At 41.3% G+C, this 19417-nt stretch overlaps 1 protein-coding gene across 5 annotated transcripts in view; it reads left to right on the top strand.

Annotated features, from left to right (window-relative positions):
• The window catches only part of ptprub (protein tyrosine phosphatase receptor type Ub), a 141021-nt gene extending 127436 nt beyond the window's left edge, over window positions 1-13585 (top strand). For all 5 annotated transcript variants that reach the window (XM_076109507.1, XM_076109506.1, XM_076109503.1 and 2 more), the window contains 9 exons: window positions 1764-1880; window positions 2752-2906; window positions 3901-4036; window positions 4733-4882; window positions 6064-6378; window positions 9386-9511; window positions 11446-11603; window positions 13275-13410; window positions 13523-13585. In XM_076109507.1, coding sequence (XP_075965622.1) covers window positions 1764-1880; window positions 2752-2906; window positions 3901-4036; window positions 4733-4882; window positions 6064-6378; window positions 9386-9511; window positions 11446-11603; window positions 13275-13410; window positions 13523-13585 — 1356 coding nt within the window. The remainder of the gene's footprint in view (window positions 1-1763; window positions 1881-2751; window positions 2907-3900; window positions 4037-4732; window positions 4883-6063; window positions 6379-9385; window positions 9512-11445; window positions 11604-13274; window positions 13411-13522) is intronic.
• Window positions 13586-19417: the final 5832 nt, after the last annotated feature.

Here is a 19417-nt window from a genome sequence, read left to right as displayed (position 1 = left end):
ACTTATACACTGAAGGTTAGATGAGAAAACCAATATGATTATTCATGTGTGTTTGCTAACTATGAAGCTACAGCCAGCAGTAGCTCAGCACAAACACTGGAGACTGGGCAAAGTTACACCATAGAATCCACCTAGCAGCACTTGTTTTGACAGTTTAAACCAATGAGATACATGAGTTAATTTGGAGTTTTGGACAGAGCCAACCTAGCTGTCTCCCCTGTTTCAAGTTTTTATGCTAAGCTAAGCTAACCAGCAGCTGGTTGTAATTTCATATTTGCCACACAGAAATCAGAGTGGAATCAATCTTCTTATCTAAAATAGTGAATAACCATATTTCCCAAAATGTCTCCCAACACTTTCTGTACCATATTCTCTTGGTGGCAATTGAAAACCACACTTTAAACGAGGCTAAACAAAGTCTCTGTGCACTATACAGTACATTAAACACACACATTTTTAAAGGATTGCGCCATGGATTATCCCTTATTTGTCTGTTTAGAGAACATCATGAAATGTTGTTTTTGCGATGTTGTATAGAAATTTACGTCACATCCTCAAATGATTAGAGTCAATAAAATGTTCTGTATACTTGTGAGGCATACAAATGTCTGAGTCACATATCTAGGGCGGCTGTCCTTGAATATACACTGCATGACTACACAGGATGAACGGCATATACAGTACATGTAGTATATAAACACTGCTCTAAGCACCCCATCCTATCGGTCGAGGCAAGATAAATGTAATACTCAGTAGATGGCTAAAATTACACCATTTTTCTAGGAGTAGCCCTACATACAATTTGGTTCTCCATACTAATAATTCTGGGAACTTTCTGGAAATATCACCTCCATTAAATAAAACAAAATGACTTCCTTTATGCCTTGTGTTTGTGAAGAAGATTGCCGCCCTCCTGTCCATTATGAGCATCCAACGATTATGTGATTATTGTGCTTTTTTTTCTTTGCCCTCCAAGATGAAATATCTGCAGAGGATTGTTTTTGCTGTTCCCCAGCATTTGAAGTGTAACCTCTGTACATTTTGAATTCATTAAATGTTACACTAATATTGATTTGTTATACTTAAATCAGCTAATGATTCACTTAATATTTTACTTAATATAATATGTTAGAAAAGAAAGAAAATAGCATCAGGAAAGGTTTAAGGGTGACACTTGGAGTCATCCAATAAACCCGAACTTAAACCTGCATCCGTCACTCATCTAGTGTCATTTGTTCAACAGTTTAACCTTGTGGTTGGATTGATGGTATGATGACGCTATTTACTTAAATTGACATTGTCAGTAGGAATGCGGTGACCTAAAACACCCCAACAACATTGTTCAGTAGCAGAGAATGGCCTTGCAGCACATTTCATGGAAGTAATTCATCTGGTTTAATCCTAAAGATATATAGAAATGTAAAAGGTGTCTTTGTCAAAAAGAGTGGGAGATTCAGAGAAATCACTCCTCAAGAGAGAGACGGTTTGGAAAATTTGGCACTTTAAGTCTGAGAAGGTTAAATTGGGGAGCACTGGATCATATTGTCTCTCAAAGAACAGATTTTCATTCTGTTGAGAAAGGTTTGTGTTAAAGGATGGATGTTTTAGTTATTCTTAATATTGTGGGATGTACTGTGTTTTGAAAAATGACATTGAACTGGACAGAATCAACAGATATGTTATACCTTCTTCAGTTTTCCAAGTGCTTTTTCCAGGAATGTTACCAAGAGGTTTAAGTCAGTTTCTTTGCTATTTTCAAACAGGTGAAATGCTGTAAATACTGGCCTGATGAGAGCGAGATGTATGGTGACATCAAAATCACTCTGCTTAAGACAGAGACACTGGCTGAATACACAGTTCGCACCTTCGCCTTGGAGAGAGTGAGTTTATCTAAGATTTGTCTACCCTTGTTTCAACACCGTCTTTTGCCTGTATCAGTACTTGTTGTGATATTCTTAGAATTAGAAGTAGTACATTAATAGACGGGATTAGATACTTGACAGGATTTACTGCTGATGCGTATGAGGGCTACATGTTAAATTAAGAGGAACTAACACCAGTAGCTATGTGTGAATGCCCCTGCCGTCTTTCCGACATAGCCGTTACAGTGTTGTGCCCCTGATGGTCTTCCTCCTGTCAATCTCCTGGGGGATCTCGCATTGGAGGGGCTCAGAGCAACGCTGGAGTGACAGTGGCACAAACACAGCATTATCATCACACTGTCACATTCGCTCTCCAAGGGCACATGCTGCTGCTTATTTAAATCGGCACGAATTTGGGAGCTGGTGACAGCTTGTTTTTCCAGAGCTTTTTTCCTTTCTTTTTTTGGATTTCTGTCTTCAACAAATCTTTGCTTTGCGTCGCTTTACTTTGTCATCGCTGTACAGAGGAAGAAATTGCTGTGCGACTGCAGCAGCCTCCCAGTAGAGAGGAGGAAAACTCCCAGCCCTCCCTGAGCTCAGAGAGCCTCAGTAATTCCTTTTCGCGTGTCTGTCACACTGCAGCTGCTACTAGCATGTGATGCCCAGAGGCCTAACTGTCCTAGAAGACCTAGCACCCTACGTAAATAATGTCATGGTTGTCCTCACACTGAACCAAAAAATCTGTCACATCTATCACGGATGTCTCTTAATGGATGGGAACCCGTCTTGGATGAAATAAGGGCCCGTAGGCTACTACGGTTACGATGCATGCCATATAAATGTAGTGTCTTACATGTAATGCTAATTTGTATTGCGTTTTTGTTTACAGAGAGGATACTCAACCAAGCATGAGGTGCGTCAGTTCCACTTCACATCCTGGCCTGAGCACGGGGTGCCGTATCACGCCACTGGATTGTTGGCCTTTATACGAAGAGTGAAAGCCTCTACACCTCCCGACGCCGGCCCTGTGGTGGTCCACTGCAGGTAATGTGATGCTTAGCAGCAGCCGTAACCCGCAGTGTTGTAGATTTTATTGAAAAGTAAATATGATGTTGCCACAATTGATTTTTTCCAGTGTGGCAAGTAGTATTAGTTATAGATTGTATTCTCCTTTGGGAGGCTCAGGACAACTGTGATGTGCAGAATGAAAGTCACATGATTGACGAAGGCAGCCCACAAACTAGGGCAGGGGTACGGGTTTAATCAAGCTGCCACACATCTCTGTTCTCTTTTACAAACAAACACTTTATTCCTGTGATTCAAATGTTATCCTGACTTAAATATTTAAAAATGCAAAGAAACGTTGGCTATTAGAGACACACCCCGATTGCTAAATAAATTAACTGGACTTGAAATGTGACCATGGATATATTTGTTTATTTAGATTTTGTATTGTGTTATAGATTAAGACCTATTAGACCTTTAACAGATTTTGAAAATGTGAGAGACCCCACGCGTAAATATAATTAATAATAAATACAACAGTTTTGTTCTTATAGTGTGTGCAGTGCAAGGATTTGCGATTTTGCGTACTCCGCTGTCCCCAAGGTTCCACCCTCACAACAGGATATCAGATTGTAAATATTAAGCATTTTTGATATTTGCAATTTGAAATTGGTGTGGCCAGGATGGACTCCCGAGCAGATGGGGCATGTAAAAAACACGCTTAAAATACCTCACACCACAGGAAAATCTGGCAAGATAATCTTTAGAACCAAAAAACGGGGGAATTGTGCCCAGAAATTGGCTTGATTGTCACGCAGTGTGTACCCTGCATTAGCAAACTCCATTTGTGGCATGACCCTCGCCTGTATGCTGTAGCTGACCTTTAAGACTTTGCCATTCTCTTTTAAATCATGCAGTGCTAACAACTTGTGCTCCTGAATCCTAACAATATTTTTACTAACTCAAAAGTCTGGTGAGTTAATGCTTTCAGACTGTGCATGGTCACTCGTGAAAGTTGTCCTTTGTGTGCTAGTGTGGGGGCGGGCCGCACCGGCTGCTACATCGTGCTGGATGTCATGTTGGACATGGCGGAGTGTGAAGGCGTGGTGGATATCTACAACTGTGTCAAAACCCTCTGCTCTCGACGCATCAACATGATCCAGACGGAGGTCAGGTCAACTGCACAGCTAGGAAACCACTTCACATTCAGACCCAAGTCAAATATCTGCAACTTGTCTTGCCCATATTCAGGAGGTTACATCACTGGTCATAATATGGTAATATGTCTCCACTGCAAAACTTCTGGAGAGTTAGATTATTTATTTATTTATCATTAGCTTCCCTCCTGTTGTTTGGAAATTCAAAGAGCGAGGGGTTGGGGGTGTATTATCATACTGCCCCTCTGGGACTCATGTAAAGGTCATTGCAATAGTGTTGGAGAAAAGAATTGCATTGTCTCGCAATGTGTTGTGTAGGCATGTGCTGTTCTTTAGATGTGCAGGTAATTTGCATGTTTGCCCCTTTTTATGTAAATCCGACATTGGCATAGCTGTTTAATACATTTGTAGTTATCTGGTGTCTTAATTAAATGCACAACGCATGTGTTTGTTTACTTAGAAATATTAATTTATTCCCCAACACCACCAACATTATAGCACATGTTCAATTCAGAACAAAGTTATGAGTCATTCTTCTTTATTGTTTGATTATTTATTCACATCTACGTTTGATGTTAATCTCTTTCTGTCTTTACCTGCCTCCTTTGTCTGTTTAGCTGTTTGCAACAACATGTACCAATGCATGCCCCCACTTGTGCACATGAACTCAACTCAGCACTTAAATATGTTACATGGTGTCCCTTTCAGGAGCAGTACATCTTCATCCATGATGCCATTTTGGAGGCCTGTCTGTGCGGAGAGACTGCCATCTTGGTGAATGAGTTTGCGGTCACTTACAAAGAGATGCTGCGAGTGGATTCCCAGAGTAACTCCTCTCAGCTCCGGGAGGAGTTCCAGGTCAGTCTTTAGCTGGATGGCAACATCACGAGCTTGATCAACATTCCAAGCACACATTTATTTTTGGAAAAATATGCACCCAAAAGATGTATTCACAATTACACAGCCAACACACAGTAATTTGCATCTGTAATGCATTTAATAAATATCATTAATACAATTATTTAATTTACCTTAAGGGAACTAGTACTTATACTGCTACTGTTTAATTTAGTAACAACAATATAATATTGTAGTACTACTACTACTAATACTACTACAGTATTACTAGTGATAGCACTGATAAAGAATTTCATTCCATTTTGCATGTACCTACACTACTACTACTACTGTACTTTTCCTACTACTACTACTACCACCAACAATAATAAAGCAGTAGTAATAATAATGCATCCAAAAATGCATGCGTATGTGTATCCGTGCAGGAGGATGTTTGTCTCCTTTTCACTTTTGATTCTGTGTGACTGCCATTGCAGTCCTCTGCTTGGTTTGTAGGGATGCAGTCTCAGAACATTTTATTAGATATTGATTAGGAGAGAAGAGAGCCAGCTGTGTTCCCACATGCTTTTCCTGCCCCCCCCCCCTATTCTTATTCTTTACATAGGAATTATAATAGATTTATTGCTTAGAATTAGTGATTTGTACTATAGGTGCTGCAACACTGATCACAAACTGTTAGTTCTTCATGAAGGAAAACGTTTCATGCCTCCCTTTGATGTTGTAACGGTATCCGTCTGACATTGTTTTTGCAAGCCTCTCCACCGCCCCATGAGCTCTCTGTTTGCCTTTTTACTCACCCTACAGACTGAAAACAGCCAACCGGTAGTGCTGCTCGGCAAGTCACAGATCTATTATTGATGCTGTGTATTAATGATCAAAGTATTTTTTCACGTTGTCTAATGTAATTACGGCTAAATGAACAGAGAGTTCATCAAAGAAAATTGGTTTGCAATATTTCCCTTTCATTCATTTGACTCCGTTTGTCAATGTGATGTTCATTAGATTCTTTCAGTTGATATTGGTTTGTTAGCGGTCTCCCCTCCCTCCTGTCTGATTCACTTCTTTTTCTTCGTCCTCCTCCACCTCTCTACCATCTCTGACTCCTCTGCTGTGTTTCACTGCTCTTCACGCCTTCCTTGTTTGTGATTCTCACCTCACCTCTTCAATGTTTCCATTTGCAGACGCTCAACTCTGTGACTCCCCACCTGGATGTGGAAGAGTGCAGCATTGCTCTGTTGCCCAGAAACCGAGAGAAGAACCGCAGCATGGATGTTCTGCCGCCTGATCGCGCACTGGCCTTCTTGGTTACAACAGAAGGGGAGAGCAACAATTACATCAACGCTGCTCTCGCTGACAGCTTCCATCGGCAGGCTGCTTTTATTGTCACCCCTCACCCTCTGCCGGGCACCACGGCTGACTTTTGGAGGCTTGTCTTTGACTACGGCTGCACAGCAGTGGTCATGCTCAACCAACTCAACCAGTCAAACTCTGCCTGGGTAAGGTCAAAGTGTTACACACTGTTTTATTGCTATTGATTTGTTGACACTATAAAGAAAAAGAGCCGTAGAACATTTTTGAGTCCACTCACACAAGAGCCGTTGTTTGCGCTAAGTTTTTAATTCCACACTCGAGGTTGTCTGAACTTTTCTTGAGACTTTTCCTGACATACACTGGCTTCACTATTTCTGTATCTTACTGTGTTTGGGATTAGTTTCTTCTTGCTATTTTGTTGGGCTTTGATCCCTGACCACGTTGATCTCAAGGCATGATTAGATAACTCCCGCCCCAGTTTTTCCTTCCCCTCCTTAAGTTACATTTCTGAAGAATGGGCTTGCATTACCCTTCAGCCACATCCCAGGGTTTTTATTTTTTGACTTTCCACTTTCTCTCATGAACATATGTCTCTCTCTGTGCTACAGTGGTCCTTGTTCTTTCTTTAACACTTGTAAAAAAGCAGGAACACAAAACACAAACATCAAACAAACTCAGTGGAACACTAGGAACAAGTAGCTAAAAGTATGTCATAAATTTATTTTTAAAGGGAGACTGTTCAAGCCTTTGCTCTACCAGATAATAAGGAGCAAAACTGAAGAACACTTAAAAAGTCGGCAATAGATCCTAAAAGTCTACAAAGCATGGAAATTGAATCACACCTCAAAGTTTTCGTAGAGTCTGGCAGCCAACTGTTGAGCAAATTGAGCGAGCCTATAATTTTCTGATTAAGAGAGATGAACAGATCATTAATTAAGCGTGAATAAAAGGAAAGCGTGTAAAAATAGCTCCGAGTGTCATTAAGAGAAAGGAATGATTTAATTCTTGAGCTATTTCTCAGGTGGGGGAAAAGCGACTAAGCCTACAGTAGTAATATGGGGCTCCAGACTGATCAAATGTAAGTCCCAGACTTTTAGCAGCAGGAACAACCTACTCTGTTAAAGAGCCAAAAGCTGGCACAACTTGACTACGGACGTGTTCAGCCAATAATTAAGATCTCCGTTTTGTTGGAGATAAGCTAAAGGAGGTTGGCAGACATCCAGTCCTTAATGGCAGATAAACAGTAATGTTGCTGAATAATTCAACAACCTTGGGACAGCTATGAGTTGATATAATCGGCATAATAATGGAAAGAAATAAGAAATGTCATGCTGTCTAAGAATGTAGCCGAGGAAAACATGGAAGGAGAAACTAAGATTAGCCCCAAAATAGACCCTTGTGGTCCACCACACAGGGACACTGAGGACCATTGACAAACACAATACAATTTGCAGTAGACAAACAAAACCAATCAAGGACAGTTCTACTTAAACCTCTGAATACGAATCTTTTAATCCATCATGTCAAACGCTGCACTGAGATCAGACATTCCAGCACAGAGCATTAGGTAGCAGCTTTCATCAATACAGCATTAGCAACTCTTACAAGGACAATTTCAAGTACTTGTGTGTAATTTCACATTACCTTGTGCAGTATTAACACCTGTATATTTAATATGTGTATGAATCACTAGTGAATTACATAAACCACCTAAATAAGCCTAAAAGATAAAAAGATAATGGCTCAGGCATAATCTAGATTTTGGCATTTTTATAGGCATTAATGCTTGATTTACATACCTTGTCAAATATTTAACATTAATCATGTGAAATATGTATTACATTGTATCAAAGCCTTCGAAAGCCAGGTGCTTACTGTAAATTATAAATCTTTTTTTGTCCAAGGTCTAGCTTGGATTGTTGTAAAATCGGCCCTTTTTGTGTTTCATGGATAATGCTCAGATGAGGATGTTAATTATTTTTTGAGTGTAAATAGCAGCAGTGACACTACTGTTCCTCAAGGGGCCATTACTTGGATAACTTAACCTAATTAACTAATTCAGCAAAGAGAAATATGACCTTTGAGGGCTTTAACAGGCTTTGTAACTGTAGAACAAAGGCAATAAGTCATATTACGTTTTTAACCATTGTGTGTGTGATGTGCTCATTAAACCTGCAGTTGGTAAATTATAAGAAGAAATAACTTGTTGTCATATTTGCTCAAACTATCACAATATCCTGCCAGTAGTAGATGAGACTAATAATCTGTGAAATGAGAAAGTTTGTTACCGGCCTGTCATTTGGAAAACAGTCGAGCCAAAACCAAGCACCGTCCACAGGCCACAGCAAGAAAGTAAAAAAATAAAATAAATTGTAGGTACCACCTGTTCAGTCCCACTTTAATCCACTCCCCGTTACATGTTTTTCAACTCTTTTTTCCCGGTGCAATGGAGTTCCTTTTGGCTCTTGCCTGAAAATTGAGTCATCGCCTTTTTAAGTTGCTATATAATCTGTTATAGAGTTCATTTGTGGCACAGGAGTACTCTGTCTCCCTCTTGTTGCAATCTCTCAAAGCACATTACATCTCTCCCTCCCCCTGCTGCTTCTCTCCTTATTGACGCCAGTATGGTACCGTAACATACAATCATGGCTTTTGCCCATGCTGTTATTATACTTGTATACCTGCATGTCTCTAGAACTGTATTATATTATTACATTACAGTCATTTAGCAGACGCTTTTATCCAAAGCGACTTACAATTCAGAGTCTATCACATTTCTACACCGTAGGCACAGCTACGGGAGCAATTTTGGGGTTAAGTGTCTTGCTCAAGGACACATCGACATGCGACTAGCGGAGTCGGAGCCGGGGTTCGAACCACCAACCCTCTGATTGAAAGACGGCCCTGCTATCCACTTAGCCACAATCGCACAATTATATCTTTTGTGTAGTACAGCGCATGCATGCAGACCCCCCACTGCATATATGCACACACCCGTTCACACTTGGTTCATTTTTTATATCATCTGAGCTTCTTAAAGTTCTCCTCTCTTTGATAATCCAAGGTTTTGAGAGCAAAATACTGAAGAATGTATGAGTATTGCATGTGCTAGATTTAACCCCTTCCCTCTCTCTCTCTCTCTCTCTCTCTCTCTCTCTCTCTCCCCCCCCCCACGTCCCCCTCTACCTGTAGCCTTGTGTTCAGTACTGGCCGGAGCCCGGTTTACAGCAGTACGGGCCCATGGAAGTGGAGTTTCTGTCCATGTCAGCAGATGAGGATGTCATTACTCGTCTGTTTCGGGTCAAGAATGTCACGAGGGTGAGTCATTGCAGTTCTGAAAAGCCTGCACAGGACATGTTGTTCCACTCAGTGGTATTTCACAAAATGATGACTTGAACCTCATTAGAAATGCATTAGCTGTGGTCCTCACCGGTTATTCAGATGTGACATTTTACCTACAGAGCATTTAGAGCTGCCAGCTGTAATGTGCATATAAAAACCACCTGATACGAGTCCTCAAAGTCAAAGTACTATAGACTCGGCTGTAAAAATACTGTGTACCGAATGATGATTTGAATTTCTATTTAACTTTGTGTATGTGCGCAAATGTACAGGCTAAATGCTCCATTTGATGCTAGATTTCTGCAGTTTGTGCCTGTGCATCGTTATCTTGCTATTGCTATGTCTATATCTTTTGCACATACACAACGGCACTTCTCCAGTGTCTGCCTCATGGGACAGAGGAGGTTGTCAAATAAATACACTCTAAAATAAATACACGCTAAAATATAGCCTGGAGATGTGTACTGAGCACAGTGGCACATCAGGAAAAAACCAACTTATTCATAGGCTGTATTATACATACTACAAGGGACATTGTTTTGATATTCAGCAGTCCAGAAAATTGAACCAGTGTTTCCGTAAGATGTTCCCAAGAGTGATACATATTATTAGAACTTTGCATGGAAAACATGCAAGAAAAGTCCATTAACATGCATGCAATAAAGGTCAGTCTCTCCCTTTTTCAATTTCTTCTTGTCATTACCTAGATAGGCTTCTTCCCTCTCTTAGGTGCAAGTAGGCATACTAAAGAGGGAACTTTCATCATCAAAATGCATGCAATATTTTCAGTTGCAGGATACTCTTTTCAAGCCGCAACTCTTTTTTGAATTGTTCATTAACAATGTCATACATTTTTTGTAGGTATCTGGCATGTATATAATTAGCTATATAAAGGCACTGACAGTTCTGTCATGGTGGAGGGAGCACAGGGGGATGTCACTGTGGTCTTTCCTCAACTTTCATGCTCCAGATATGTGCATATGTATGATTCAGTCATTTTGGCTTCTCACATGTCACTGTGTTGAGTGTATGTGTGTGTGTGTATATGTGTATGTATGCAGGTATGGTTTAAGCCTGCAAATTTGCATAAGCTCATGCATACTGTTCAGGATCACTGTCAACCAATTATTGAAGGAATCTGTATGCGAGGCGTTTCCTCGCTGCTATTAGAAGCAGCGCGACTTGCCTTTCCCAGAACTTCCTTTCTTGATTGGCATCCTCACCTCCTCTCCCGACTGCCCTTGTCATTCCCCTCTGCCCACGGCACCTTTCTTCTTCTCAGTGCACAATACTGTCAAGGAGAGGGCAACTTAACACAGCATGGCAGAAATCAAATCACACAGAAATAACACACCTCTCTCCCTCTCACTGCCCCTCTCTCAGTGCTTTAGTGAGTATCCCTCGTGCGCGTGACAATGATATACAAGGGGAGGGTGTAAAAGTCAACCGAAGTGCAATGTAAGCATATGTATGTGTGGGTATGAGAGTAGTACAAAAAAAAAGTACATAGTGTAAATCCCACATCTGCTAAGGCAATTCCTCCATGCATCATCGGTGTCTTTGCCAGCCCAATTTGCATGACTTACAGTTCTCCGCTGGTGCTTAAGTATTAGGTGAGATTGTATAGGACAAGGTTATGAACACACAGGGACCTCTCTCGAACACAGCGCGGGCCCCGCTTACACCTGCAGACCCATATATCTCAAAGTCAGTCTGCTGAGTGAGCACAGAGAGTGCCAGCACGCAGCCTGGGGAGAACTCAAACACGGGTGTTAACTGGCACACAGAGAAACACCGAAACAACCAGAAAATGTCATACAAACACGATAGAGAGCACACATGCGCGCACAGCCACACAGTACGACTACACTCAGATTCCATGTGTTTCATTTTTCCTGTTCCATCCCAAGCCCCAAGAGGGCCAGCTGGTGGTGTGTCAGTTCCAGTTCCTGCGCTGGTCGGCGTATCGAGATGTTCCGGACTCTAAGAAGGCTTTCCTCAACCTGCTGGCTCAAGTGCACAAGTGGCAGAGGGAGTGTGGAGAAGGACGCACTGTTGTCCACTGCCTGTGAGTAATCTGTCAGCGGCACGCATCACGCACTGTAAATTTAAAAGAGAGAAAAGGAGACAAGGCAGACATATGTGTTCAGTCTTTCTCTGTAAAGGTCTCAGACATGGAATTACTGCTGTAGAAGAGTGACATTTAAAAGTGCAGAAATGTTAAAACGTGGTAAATCATGACCAGGTCTGTTTGATGAGACAGTGACTGTCTCGTGCCTTGTCTCTTTGGTCTGTGTGGTTTCGGTGCGATGAGATGAAGTGCTATATTCTTCCATGGCTGTATTTTCATAATGTAGAAAATCAAATTGTGTTGTAATGTAGTGTGCCGTGGTGTAGCGCAGCGTGCCCCTCTGTTGTCCTAAGGCCCCGGAGCGCACGCCCGCTGATGAATACGAATGGGGCCGTCCAGCTCATTGCCAACCCGTCACACGTTCGTCCCCACCGCCCCCATCCAAAAGCACATCACTCAGCGCTGTCACACAGTGTTACCCACGACAACCAGGAAAGAGATTATGGAGATCAAATCAATTATGGCTTAATACAGAATGCGACGGTTCTCACTACAGTAAATTCAGAACTGCCATAGCACTGAGGACGATTGATTACCTTAATATTGCCTGTGTACGCTGCAGAGGATTCCATGCACACCTTCTCTGGATTTGTCTCAGGAGAGAGGAAGTGGATTGTCCTCCACTAGTTTATTGATATTGCCTTTCATTTATGATGACCAAGGCAATATTTCCGAGAAAATGCCACGCTGCTGTTATTTCTCAATTTTTTCCTTTATACAGCTTTTCTCGTGTCGCTATTTTTGTATCAAGCGATTGTGTGCGTTTGCTTTATGAACTGTATCAAATGTTTCACGAGGTAGCATGAACACAAAAACAACATGGTTATCAGATTACACATACTCTGCCATGCTTACACTGCATTATTGTCTTCCAGAGTCCACTTTAACATGTGAGGAGGCGGCGACTGGAGACTGAGATATATTTGTATTGAAATTTGTTGTACATATGCAGTACATATACTCTGCTGTCCATGCAATATGATAGGATCATGATTGCATCATACCGACAGTCGAGGTCTGAACCCACACTTCGTTTTTTCCAGTAGACAAATCTCAATTAAAAAACATTTAAGAAGACTAGTCTACTGCCATGCTAGCAGCTCTGTAGAGTGTGGATACCAGGGTCCAGGCAAATATTTACAAATGATGCTCAGGTTCGGTGTCAGGCTACTTACATAGACTACTCATTGTTCAGTGCCGGAGTTTGTTATCTACCTCACTATAAATAATGACTAACCATGGTAGCGCCAATTGCGTGACAGGATTACATAAACTCAGTACTTCAGTTTACATTAACTGCGTCCGGCTCTGGTCGGACATTAAAATGAGAATGCCTGTCGTGTTCGGGTCGGGCTTGGTGACTTCTCTCTGGACTCCTAAAACAGCAATATCAACCACACGGTGGCACTAGCAGAATTGTCAAGGGGTCACCAAAGTCAGGAGGCACAGTGGTGGACCGAACAGTCGACATTGCCATCCCAGAGCAACAGTGGCTAAAATACAGCGTTAAGGGATGAAAAACAAATTGTAAATGAAATGAAAAATATAAGGCATCTATCTAAGATGTTTTAAAAAACAAACAAAAAAACCACTTCTCCCCCTCTGCAGTAACGGTGGTGGTCGCAGTGGGACCCTCTGTGCCTGCAACATTCTCCTTGAGATGATCCAGTACCAGAACATGGTGGACATCTTCTATGCTGTCAAAACTCTACGCAACTGCAAACCCAACATGGTTGAGTCCTTGGTAAGAGAGTCCGTAAATCAATACAAATATGCGTTTTCAAGTGGCATGATAATGTCTATGATTATTCATGTGTTTTCATTTTTTAATTTAAGAATATTGTATTTCTCCTCAGGACCAGTATCGGTTCTGCTATGACCTTGTCCTGGAGTACTTGGACTGCTTTGAAGGTAGATAGCAACCAAATGTTTACCACAGCGGCAGTATCCCATCTGCTGGAGATTAGATTTAAGGCCACCCAGTGACCCCTCTACTTTAATGTTTGGACCTATGGACTTGGCTTTGAAAGGACTTGAAAGAAAGCAGAGGAGAAAAAAAAAAACTTGGTTCATGGTTCTAACTTTTAACCTTTAATGTACAGCTGTGATTTCCTCCTTGTTGGTGATGTGTATCTCTTTTGATATTTTTTGTGCTTTTCTTGCCTCCGGACTAAAGCTCTTTTGTGCTTAGGGTTTCTGTAGCAGCAAAACAATATTCGGAGCTACAAAAACGGACCTGTTTATTCTGAAGGAAGGTCACCACTGCTGTGTTTCATCGTTTCATTCAAACAACAAGGAGGCTGGATGCAATTCCAGAGTTAAAACATAATTATCTAAACCTGGAAGCATTTTCTTGTCTCTCAAGAGCTACATACAACAACAGTCCACTGTGGTTGTGGCATGATTTCTCTACCATACCATAAACTGCCTTATTCTCTGATGATAGGACGGATTTATTTAAATCACTGAATAAATCAGGAAGGTTGTGTATAAACGGCAACAAGAGATTTGCAGCATTAGCATAGACCAGCCCAGTCCTCAACAGTATTGATGCAGAAACTGTACAGTAGTGCAATGTGTTGTATTTTGCCATAATGTTTGTGCTGGATTACCATGTGTGCTATAGGTGGACATTTCCAGGGACCACAGCACTGGGCCCGGTGCCACCACTGAAGATTCCTGTCTCATTACTGTCACAGTGCCAATCCCATTGACTGACTCGAATCCTCTATTTACTTTACTCTGTCATCTTGATATATGCCTACAAACATACAGTATGTACTGCATCAGCTAATGTCCATGCTCCAAAGTGATTGTTTGTATTTTACACCCAGCAGGAAAGAAAAAGAAGTGAGGGAAACTGTTCAAAATGTACTGACATGCCATAGTGGTGGTGTGAAAAATGATGTTCCATTAATGCCGTGGTGAAGTGTCTCAACCAGTACTGCGTTACAGGTTTGAGTCTGTAACTCCTTTTACTCCTTTGTTGTCTGAGGCATTTGGTTGTACTGTAAACTGTCTCAGCAAGCTAAACCAGTTTGAATTTTATCATAACCCTTTCAGTAAGGGGTTCATTCAACTATTTTGACATGAATATTAGTTGTTGTTCCTAGTGGTGTAAAATAAAAATAAAAAATATATATAAATAAAAAGGGGCATTAACATTGTGCAGGGGGATAAATGCTACTTTGCGTCAACGCTGGTGATTGGTGTTTTCCCAATGGTGGTTTAGTATCTTAAAATAAAAAATGGTGTTTTTAAAAGGACGACTAGTGAGATACAGTTGCCCAAAGACCCTGCTGTTCAGCTATCACTGACCTGATGGACAAAGAAAATACACTGTGCGTCACCTACCAGCCAATGCCTGGAGACCACTGGAACTGTTAATGCCTGAATCAATTGAAGAAACTCATGCAGGTTTGGCATGTGTGATACACATAATGATCTTAAAACCTCTAAAAATGTCCCAGAAAACAAAAAAAAGATCTTTGTGTTTTTTTTTTTTTACATTTTCTTCCAGAAGCAAGAAAATATCTATTCTAGAATCAATTATTGCCCTTTAAAATATGTTACGCTCCACCATATCTCCTGAAACTCCTTAAAGTGCAGGTTTCCAAGCAGGGCGGTAAAGGTATCACTCCAGGACCTGCTCTTATAAACAAGGAGAGACACCTTGAAGCCCACACAAAACTGAGAAATGGCAGCTAGGCAAACTCTGCTGCTAGTTAGTTGCACACAGTCTGGTTCAGGTGGGAGCTCCAGAATATGTGATGAATCCACAACAACATCACAAGGCTCCCACAGGTTCACTGATAGAGCAGCTTGTTTTTGACGAGGATGAAGAATAGCGTAGTCAGTGATCCGACCTACCGCCGGAGGAAGTGCTTGGACACTTTTTCTCGCAGGTGAAAGGAATGTGTACATACAGATGTATATTATGTTATGTGAATACTATGTGAATAATATACTATATGTTTGCCGAGAGTAAAGACGTACAGTAAGTAACCACTACATAACCAGGAAGGTGAATGTGCTGTAAATGACTATTTTGTGAGTGTTTTGCCAGGACTTTAAACAGCCGAGTATGAGCTGAGTCTCCCTGAGCGTTCATCCCAGAGCTCTGAGTAAAACAGGTCTGTCAAAGCATGTATGAATCCATTGTGTGCTTTGTTTTTCATTTAGTTAATTTCGGAATATCCCGGTCCACCTCGTTTATTTCAACCGCTGTGTTTTCCAGCAGCCACGACTGTGTGAGCACATTGTACTTTTGCCATTCCGAAGCTTTTTATTATGACTGAGCGGCAGCGACTGACCCGAGGGTACCGGTAATTTCAATTATTTGTTTCTGTATGAACCGATAGCACATGACATGCCCGTTGTATTTGTGGGGACAAGGTGTGTATTTAAGGAAAGAGATGGAGGAGACGGATGTATTTAGAGGTCGGGAGAGGGCTTTGTTCTGAACAATATCAGCGATCTACAATAAACGAACAAGGGGAGAAAAAAAAGAGATGTGTGGTTGTCAACTTATCATTGGATATTCTGTCAAAAAGCATACGCAGCTAAAATAGTCTGTGTGGTTTTATGATTGGTTTGTCAGCAGAAGCTGAGAACTGAAAGCTGGACATGGACTTCCTGTCTACCAGCCTCTGACCCTCCTGCGGTTTCTCATACGGATGTGGTCTTTTAGCAGTTTCCTTCGCCTTGAACCAGATCGACCATTTGATCTCTCACCACTTTTCTTTCCCTTTTTCCCCTTTTCAGCAACTGTGTCAGCCTCTCGCCGCCCCCATCCTCAACTCCTCTTTCATTACTTTCAGTTCTTCCTCTCATCCTTCTCCATCTCTCTGGCTTTGCTGCTCTGCCCAGAGTAAGGTGACTCCAGACCACAGACTTCCTCTCTCACCCTCGGCTATGTTGAATAATGCAGCAGTCCTGCAAACTCATCCAGTGTTTAGCAGAGGGACAAGTCGGATTAATTAAAGGACAACACTCCCCTTCTGTTGGGTTTGGCAATAGGCTAAGGATTCGCCAATAGATTGTTTGGAAATTGATAAACCTTGATAACAAGCTTTTGAGCGTGGTAAAGGAGTGTGTTGAAAAATGCAAGTGTTCTTTAGATGAGATTTTTCATTTGTCATGGCATTGAGAAAGAGCAAAAATGCATTATTGATAACATGACATAGATAAGGAGCTTTTTCATGGAGGCAGGCCATTTACACTATCCTATTTTAATCCACGAGATTTTCTCAATTTACGTTTTTACCTGCAGAAAAGGTTCCATCATCCTTTACTACTCAAATTTCACCGGTGGTTTAAATGAATCGGTAATTGCAATCTTATCATTTCATTCTGATGGTGTAATGACTGACATGTGCAAGGCAACTTATCACGGGGCCAAGATCCAACTAGGTTTTGTCTTTTCTCTCTGGACTTTCTGTCTTATATTCCTCTGCTGACAGGCTCGATGGATGTCAGCCTCAGCCTCCCTGGTGAGCCTCACATAGATCCACTCTCATGTGGTGTTTCTGTGAAACGACAGTGAGGGCCGACAGTTCAGCTGATGTAAGAAAGGACGGCGAGCTATGGCTGCATGCACTAAAATAGTGGTTTCAAGCCTTTTTTTTAACCATTTATCATTTAGCTAATTATGTCAACAGTGTATCCATTATTTTTCAACCATTAATCCACTACATCTAACTTACTGTTTCAACCTTTTATCCATTTATTTAAGATTACTATTCAGACCATTTATCCATTACTATTAGGTAACTATTTTAACCAGTCATTCATTACATTAAGACTTTAACCAGTTATGCATTGCTTTTACTGTTTCAACCAATTGCCAATTACTTTTAGCTAACTAATTTTGTTTATCCATTAATTAACGGTAATCATTCTGAAGAATTTACGTTATTTGTAGCTGGTTATTTCAAATGTTATTTCCTCTCTTAGCTAACCCGTTAAACCGACTACTTTTAGCTAACTCTCTGCTCGCTAACCAACAAGATTCCATGGACTTTGGATGGATATTTTCTCCTTAAATGCAAGCATTTTTGATCATACTTCACAATCTTTGCATCTACCCCCCCCCCCCCCCCCCCCCCCCCCGAGCAATTGAAGCAGTACCTGCTGGGATACAAATACCTCAGGTTGGGAATAACTGCTCACTTGTTTCCAAATAGCTACAGAGACATGATAACAGGCTGTAAATCTCCGAGATGGTTTTAGCACTGGCCGAATGTTATGTTTCAAAGCACAGCAGTGTATCTTAATATCAAACATTTTTTGCTTTCTTGTCAAATGCTCGATGCAGGTAAAACCCAATATTCTCTGGGAAGATATTGTCACAACAGCTTTTGTGGGTGACCTTGCCTAAGCCTCAGTCAATAAGAAGAAAGAAGAGAGGCATATCCTTTAACATGGCATGGAAATAGTGTTAGGCTTTTAGGAACAGGGAGAAAAATCTAGATCAATGTAGCCTAACGCATGATTTCTTAGAAGCGATACAGATTTGTAAATAGACATATTATCTGAGGAGAAATTCTGTGTATTTTTTTATATTAAATGCACAAGGTGAAATGTGAACACATACACACACATTAGCTTGTCTTACCATCCTGGTGGTACTCAACTTCTGCTGAATAGTGCAGCAGACGAGACAGGTGGCTCCAGCTTTGTGCTCAGCAGAGCGAGGACAGACTGGAGCTGGCCAGATGGCTCTGTCCACCATGCTTCCGTGCTGGTTCCATTTCCAAAGTCGGTCTGACTGGAGCCCTTATCGCAGCAGTGTGCTCTCAGTTCAGTGAAAGTCATGGTTCACATGAACGTTTGGGGTAACGGGTGCTCCCGATGGTTCCATCCCGGATCATTCAGGCAAACAAGAAGCTCGACACAGATAACCAGAATCGGAGGAAACCCGAGTGACTCAACCGTCCATTTCCTCTTTATCATTCTCACCTTTTGCTGTTACAAAACGCTACAGTAGTTTGCCTCCACCACGGACACCAGCCACCGATAACTTCGGATGCTCTGACCTGTATCATTTAGTGGCCTTGAACTTAACAGCTGAATTAAGCCAGTGGAGGGAAACAAAATGGCCACAGTAAAATAAAACGGGGCAGATTGGTGCTGTGAAATCCGGGGAAAGCAAAGAATAAAGTTTGCAAAGTTATAGTGTTAAAATATCAAGGTTTTGCAGAGGAAATTGGTATCAACCACCCCCATCTTGATAACATTACAATCTCAGGTGAAGCAGAGGCTGAAGTTGTTTTTGCCCCAAGGATAATCTGTTGTTGTTAGGAGGCTACACATATAGAGATGTTGAGCCTTGAGGGTTCTGGGGAGAAGCTTGTAAATGATCCTATGTCAACATGAACCATTTCTGGGTTGTGGCAATAAAGCATCTCCAAGCTGCCATACATTTGAGAGATGGCCTTATCAAAAGGTCAGGCCTTTGAGGGACTGGCTTAGCAACTGGATTTATTCTTCGGTTTATTTAGAGCAGAAGAATGAAGCTGCAAGCCACGACTAGCATCAATCATACTTCATTGTGATCATTGACACTTCGACGAGAACAGGAGTCTTTTTGATTTCCTTTAAAGGGTAGTGAACAAACACTGGGGACATACTCTACTAGTCAATAAAGTGAATCTTTCCCCTTCATTGCTTTAAAAATAATAATATATAATTATTATTATTTAGGCACATGGTAGCTACTGCATGTATTTTCCCAGTGTCTAAAGAAATAG

The sequence above is a fragment of the Anarhichas minor genome, unplaced genomic scaffold, assembly GCF_050575085.1.
Source record: "Anarhichas minor isolate MPS153535 unplaced genomic scaffold, ASM5057508v1 ptg000041l, whole genome shotgun sequence".
NCBI lineage: Eukaryota > Metazoa > Chordata > Actinopteri > Perciformes > Anarhichadidae > Anarhichas > Anarhichas minor.
Note: the sequence above shows the minus strand (reverse complement) of the source record. Positions and strands in the feature narration are given on the sequence as shown.